The 7,506-nt window shown below is 42.5% G+C and overlaps 1 protein-coding gene across 1 annotated transcript; it reads right to left on the minus strand.

The window, feature by feature from the left end:
- Positions 1-690: 690 nt before the first annotated feature.
- On the minus strand, positions 691-6,104 carry rac3a (Rac family small GTPase 3a). The gene is made up of 6 exons (XM_062481780.1): positions 5,920-6,104; positions 4,334-4,405; positions 4,103-4,220; positions 3,201-3,263; positions 2,484-2,643; positions 691-2,152 (listed from the first exon to the last, which is right to left on the minus strand). Exons 1-6 carry the CDS (start codon positions 5,952-5,954, stop codon positions 2,022-2,024), a joined length of 579 nt encoding a protein of 192 aa, XP_062337764.1. The 5' UTR covers positions 5,955-6,104; the 3' UTR covers positions 691-2,021.
- Positions 6,105-7,506: the final 1,402 nt, after the last annotated feature.

Raw genomic sequence — 7,506 nt, forward strand, 5'->3', positions numbered from 1 at the left:
CACTTTTAGCCTTTTAGCTTGTGATCTTTTTATCTTTATTATCCCTGTTAGTCTTTTGGCTTTTTACTTTTCTAGATACAATTTACACACATTAGGGTTAAAGTTAGGGTTAGGCCTGCTGCTGTTCAGTCTCTCCACAGTCTCCTGCTATCTTGTGGCCCCTTCATCACTGATCAACTGCCGCCTGACTTGGTCTGTTGCAGGCATGTTTGACCCCTTTTCTCTGCTACAAGATGCTCCCAAGACCACCACGTCCTGGTGCTGTCCCCTAGGTATCCCATAATAACACAGACTCTCTAACAGGTTTTGTTACAGACTGAACGCCTCAACTCCTTGGTTATTAGGGTAACTTCAGGCTTATTCCTAATCTATTAAAGTACCACTAGTTATATCCATGTTATGGCTCTCATTGTCTTTGGCCCTTGTAACAATGTACATTTGAGTAATAATTTTGACGATTTGGAAATCCTGTGACCCCCAGATATCTCTCTCAACGCTGAAGATTGTTAGATGTTTCTACTACACATGAATGCTCCTGCTTTTCCAGGCATGTGGTGCAACATCTCCATCTTAACATTTGTAGTACTGAGTGTAGTAGGCTACTTAGCCGGAAAAGTCCCATAGACACTGCAGCAAATACTGTAAAATGGAAGTGTGTTTCTTTATAAATGTATGACCCTGGACACGGGAGTTTATTAAGGAGTTTATTTTGTCAAGACACACTTTGAAACATAATTAAATGTCCTTTTTGATTCTTTTCAAGTTTCTCTTCACAATTCAATATATTACCACAGATGAAATACTAGAGAATCAAAATGCTGGTTACTGAAATCAAGAAAAGCTGTTGTACAGCCTCTCTCTCACAGACAGAGGCAGCACAAAATAATACTCAGGAGGAATCCTCAAGACCATATACTTTTAAGCGAGCTAGGTTACGTGTTTGATTTCCAGAAGCTCACGTTTTGGCATGCTAGTTCCTCACAGGCACACTGTCAACCTTTTCCCTCCAGTGTGCATCAAATGAAGCTGTAAAGAGATTCTAATTTAGTGCAAGGCAAAAAAGGCAAAACAGGATCTATGTCAAAACTGCCATTGTAGAGTTACTCAGTGGTTTCTCAAGTCTATGAGCAAACACATGCACGTCTGACAAAGAGGATTGTTCAAAAAGCTGCCGACCTCATCAACAACTGCCTTTTGATCTGGCCAAATTGATGATAAAATGATGAACAAACTGAGAAAGCATGTACTGTACTTTATATCAAAAAGCAACACATATTAGTTATGGACAGAGCAAATACTTTCTCTTGAGGCCACTTATAGGAACTGAAAATAGAAATGTGTGCGGGGCATGCATTCCAAAACAAGTCACGCAATCTTTCACAATGGTAAAGAAAATGCAATTGTATTGGCTGGAATCCATTAAACGTTTTAAGTGTTTTACATTCTACAGTGTTCGGACAAACAGAAGCTATCCACAATACATGTTCACACACTCTCAAAGCTTTACAAACACACAAACTCTTTGAAGTTCTGAGAAAAGAGAATATACCTGCTAAAAAAAAAGCAAGCTACATCACACAACAAAGTCACCAGCTCGCAAAAAAGCTTAAAATAGATTAGGGAATTAGTTGTGTTTTTTTCAAGAGAAAGGTTCAGCAAAAAAAACAATTGCCATAACTATGTCTCTCATCCAAATAGAAATTGGAATTTCGTCTTTTTCACTTCATCATTAGAGACACTGGCCCTGTATATCCATCCAATTGATTTAAGGCACAGGTCACACATTATAATCAGAAATACCCAAAGTTGGGTTCACTGTCTATCTTTATCGGACCACCTCACTTCGGTATTAGGGTTTCTCCTAACCAGTGACTGAGGGGGCGTTGCATATGGCCATAGTGAACCTTTTCCATGCTGACAGACAGTGTATCAGCGTTTCAAGCACTTACTAGTCCCCCACCCCATAAGCGTGAGTGACAACAGTGATCCTTATCCAGGCTGGAGAATCTTTCCGGAACGTCTCAGAAGACGGTGCATCTTTTGCACTTCTTTTTGACGGGCGGAGGACAGAGCACGGCGCGAATGGCCTCGTCGAAGACGGTCTTCAGTCCTCTCTGAGTGAGGGCGGAGCACTCCAGGTACTTCACTGACCCTGGGTCGGGACAGCCGACAGGAAGAGGAAGGAGAGACGAACACGATGGTGACGTCATTATGGGAATTATTCAAGACATCGCTATGACCGAGTAAGGCAAGGCACTTTTTTTATATAGCACATTTCATACGCGAGGCAGACTCAATGTGCTTCACATGAAAACAAGTCATAAAATAAAACAACAAACAAAACAAAAATAATGCAAACAAATATTTTTTAATTAAAGAAGAAAAGAGTAAGAGTATAAACATTGAAATTAATCAACATTTGATTAATTTAATTAGCATCTAAATGAATGTTAACTTGTGTTGACAGATGCGTACAGCCCTACCGATCTCCTTGGCCATGGCCAGGCCCTGGGGGTAAGTGATGGGGGACAGCTTCTTATCCCTCAGCCTCTCGATGGTGTCCTTGTCGTCCCTCAGGTCCAGCTTGGTGCCCACCAGGATGATGGGCGTATTGGGGCAGTGGTGGCGCACCTCGGGGTACCACTGGAAAGGTCACACACAGGTCAAAGGTCAAATAAAATAACGACTGAAATCCTGTGAGAATGTTCTATCTACGAGTGCTAATTAAGTGTCCTGACTCACTATAAGTCAATGTTAAGTCAAGTTTTTACCTTTAAGACCACCAAGAATGTACCATTACTATGGTAAAATCCACACAAGAAACGAAGCAGTACCATGTCTTACAACAAGGTGGCGATATGGAGTCATTTCACTCAAATATTCTGTCACAAGAAATAGGGTGCTAAATACATTTACATTTAGTCATTTAGCAGACGCTCTTATCCAGAGCGACTTACAGTAAGTACAGGGACATTCCCCCGAGGCAAGTAGGGTGAAGTGCCTTGCCCAAGGACACAACGTCAGTTGGCATGACCGGGAATCGAACTGGCAACCTTCGAATTACTAGCCCGATTCCCTCACCGCTCAGCCACCTGACGCCTTGTAAATAAATGTCCTCTATGTCCTTTCTGGCTTTTGACACTTGATGGGGATTTTGAAACCTGGCAGAGCCGAGGTAGAGACATGAGTGAGGCACTGACCTTAGCTCTGACGTTTTCAAACGATGCAGGGCTCACCAGAGAAAAACAGATTAGGAACACATCCTGGGAGCAGAGACAATGCAAAGACAAATGTCAAGTTAACATTCACTAAAGTTATACCAAAACCGCCAACATAACACAGGCAACATCACAGCACTCATGTCTACCAAAGTTTCACAGCTAGAACAGACACCCAGAGCCTGGTTACATGGCAGTGAGGCCTGACTTCTCTTTTATGGAAGTAAACTACTGGGCACAAACACTTCAGATGAAACGTCTGCAATTGTTCAGCCTGGTATACATGCCTTGAATGGGTTGTTTTTGAAAGGGGGCCCTGTGGTTCCTGGCGGGGTCATTGACATTCAGTGCAGGTAGAGTCACAAAGCCAAACCAGAGCTGCCAATTTGGGCTCGCTACCAAGCCAGCGTGGTGACATGCTGGCCAAAAAAAACGTATTATTTTATTTAACTTTTATTTATTCCGATTCTTTCTGCCGAGAGTCTACACATTTGCTTTCCCGACCTTTAGTTTTGCAGCTCTGAACACTTACAGGAGACATCTTGGTAGGTCATTTGCTAGCACAACAATGGTGTGGCTATCTCCTCCCAAGTTGTACCGAAATATGCCCCTTATTCATTTCCTGTGAAGCGGCAGTCTGCTCTCCAGTAGGATAGCAGGAGTCCTACAGATAGAGCTACTGGCTTGGGAGATAGACAAAACCACACTGAAAACAGGAAGTTGTATGGAGGACAAATTAGGTTCCATAAGGGAAGTGGTGGCGAAGGTTTGCGTACAATTATACCACCTCAGAGCAAAGTGAAAGACGAGAGAGAGGTCAAGGGAAACCATCTTGGAGAAAGGAATACAATATCTATCACGTGTGAAAGATGTGTGTGTGTTACCGTCTGTGGGTAAGACAGTGGCCTGAGTCTGTCGTAGTCTTCCTGTCCAGCCGTGTCCCAGAGACCCAGGTTGACCGGTTTCCCGTCCACCATCACATTAGCAGAGTAGTTATCAAACCTGCCAGGCCCAGGGAGAGGCAGGAGCGTTCAGGAGGAAGCAGTTTATAACGGAGCACATTCACACCTGGATAAAGCTCCATGTGTCACTGCCAAGGGCGTGTTCGTACTCACACTGTGGGGATGTACTCCCCAGGGAAGGCGTTGGTGGTGTAGCTGATGAGAAGACATGTCTTACCCACCGCTCTGAGAGAGAGAGAGAGAGAGAGACAGCGAGAGAGAGAGAGAGAGAGAGAGAGAGAGAGAGAGAGAGAGAGAGAGAGAGAGAGAGAGAGAGAGAGAGAGAGAGAGAGAGAGAGAGAGAGAGAGAGAGAGAGAGAGAGAGAGAGAGAGAGAGAGAGAGAGAGAGAGAGAGAGAGAGAGAGAGAGAGAGAGAGAGAGAGAGAGAGAGCGAGACTGATAAGATTGTATAAATGTGCATGTTGTCTAAAAGTGCACAGAACCTTTTGCACAGTCACTGGATGTGACACTGTGACTCAAACAACAACCTATTACCACAGCTGGAATATCTCTGGATGTAGTGTGAACGCACACACTTGTTCATTCTGCTTGGTAGTTTGGAAGAGGCACGCACGGTACTGTGAGGTGACACAAGACCCGCCCTGGGTGGCATAACTCCCTTCCCAAAGACACCTCAATGTTTATCCTGTACTGGGGTAGGGGGGGACCAAGGGACCCTATAGACTGAGGGGACACAAGTCACCCACAAAGGGGACCCCGAGACTCCCCCAAACATGGCTGTCACCGCACACTAACAGTACAGTACACAAGGGGCCCCAAGGCACCTGAACGCACAAAACGCAAGGCCACAAATACAGCAAGGAGGGAAAGCACATAACAGTCAAACACACACACACAGTCGGCTGTGTGTAAACACATAAAAGATAGTTACGGAAATAGAGACTAGAGGATACTGTCACAAGGAAGACTGCGGAAGAGTGATAAACAGATGGGTAAACAATAGAAGGAATAAGAAAATGAAGATATGAAGAGTGGGCTAGCCTAGGCGCGCGTGTGCATCCACGGGCTCTGCCACTTAGTTCTTGGAAGAAAACATGTCATTCCTCAAAGGAGTGAGAGAAACTGGGTAGAGTGAGAGGTCTCGGCAATTCAAGAGAACTGATCAAATGTCCAGTTACACATTTTTGATATTCTGACGATAAATGTAATTTCTGATGCCTGGTTCGAGTCGCCCCCGTATGATCTGTGAGTAGGTGTGAATCACGATCATGACTAACTGGAAATGTGTCTACCAATGAAGTCAAACCTTCGGAAGTTTTTTTTTTACCCAGTTTGATTTATTTCATTACACAAACTGTTCTGGATCTTAAAATGCAATGTTCTTACTCTCGCTCTGTGCTTCTTGTAGGCTATAGCCTACAAGAAGCACAGAGCGCTAGATAAGTGTAAATAAAGAATAAATAATTAATACCCTTGGATTATTTTTATTTTTTTTCAATTAAATTCGCAAGCTAGATTTCTTGACGGCTTTATACAATTAGCCTGTTAGAAAACGATTGATGTTCCACAATCATCTCACGAATCTCTCTAATCTCATGCACTCCGGGGCAAGAGGTAGAGAGAACTGACTGCCGACCAATTCAGTCAGCCAGCCCCAGCCCTTTTTGCAACAATTGCCATAAATGAGAATCACAAGCTAAAAGGCACATTTTCTGTTTTCACTCCACAAAATATCTTACCCATCGCCAACAACTACGCATTTGATGGCCTGCATCTGCAGAGTGGTTGGTGGTATCCAAAAGCACTGTTCTACGTTTAAAAATGTCAAAAAGGTTTCCAATGTACTGTGTTCGTGATAAGTGGGCTGGTACGGCTGCAGTCAGGAGGAAAGCGTACAGCCCTTCTGTCGCTGTAAACGAAGCATTACGGAAAAGACCGAACTGTTTTAAAGGTACAGTGTTAACTATTTGCAGAATGTAAGTCGACTTCGTGGTTTTAATAAAGTGCAGCATCGAAAGGATGTAGCCGCAGCTAATAACTGGAGCATTCAATTTAGTAACGGAAAAAAACAGGACAGTTCTTACCGACTGTGTTGCAGTCCGAACGACTGAGCGCACTTATTTTATGGACTTACTTGGCTCACGAGACGCCTCTGAAAGGGTATCCGCTGACAGCCCTGCAGATGAAACCTGGCCCCACATATCCACAGAAATCAGTAACTTGAAACACACTTTACAAAGCCAAACAGGAAAAAACGAATTAAAAACAACAACACGCAAATAACCAGACACACACACACACACACACACACATAAAAGGACCACTTCCATTACTTGTAAGAATTTTTTTATTGCTTGACCCGCCATCAGGACAACCTATACCAAAATGATTAAAACTCTGAGCACAACTGGTAAAATCAAACCTTGTACAGTAGTCATCATAAGGATAAGAACGACAATAGAAAAATGGTCCTCTGGCCAATGCAACAGCTTTGGGGACACTGTAGCCTTTTTACAAACATTAAGAGCATGAAAAACGGGAGCATTAAGCAGTCTTTTCTCTATAAGCCCTGATTACAGTATCCTAGACAGAAACGAAACGTAACATTTAGGTAATGGATTTTGTACTGTACCAGACTCAACGACCAAGGTCTGGGTTCGGACACTGGCGTTAAGTTGTGGTTATCATCGGGTTTGCGCTTAAATCACCTCCCTTACTGGTTAGTCAAAAGTACTTCCGAAAGTGAATGATGCTTTTGATATGAACAGAGGATAAAAAGGCAAACCACTTAATATATGATACATGTGTGGTACAGTCTATATGGGGGGAAACAGTATATTCATAAGAAACGAAAAGTAAAATGATGGTAGCCACAATGTTGTTTTTTGTTGTTGCTGTATTTCTCAAACTTTAGAATTTTCTCTGCGAGAAAGGCTATAGAATGAGTAAAATCAAATCAACTAAACACAGCCATCATGACATATTCTATCCCAATTGGTAAAATTATGATTTTATTCAATGGAAAATGAGTCTTCTTTAAAAAAAAAAAAAAAGATTCTTTTTTCAGAAGCCAGTTTTTTTTTCTCTTTTTTTCCCCAACAAGAAACAATGCCAGACAAAATGTAATTAACTCAAAAGACATTACCAAGGACAACAGCAAATATATCCAAAACTTAAACATAGTTTAAGCCTAGTTAAACAACTTTGCTAAATCTAGCAAGGCAATGCCTTCCCATCATGTCTCCGGAATATTTAGTTCAGCATGTGGAAAAATACATATTTTTATCTTCACAACAATTTGATTCAAGTCCCCCATTAGAAGGACT

The sequence above is a fragment of the Osmerus eperlanus genome, chromosome 2 (assembly GCF_963692335.1).
Source record: "Osmerus eperlanus chromosome 2, fOsmEpe2.1, whole genome shotgun sequence".
Classification (NCBI taxonomy): domain Eukaryota; kingdom Metazoa; phylum Chordata; class Actinopteri; order Osmeriformes; family Osmeridae; genus Osmerus; species Osmerus eperlanus.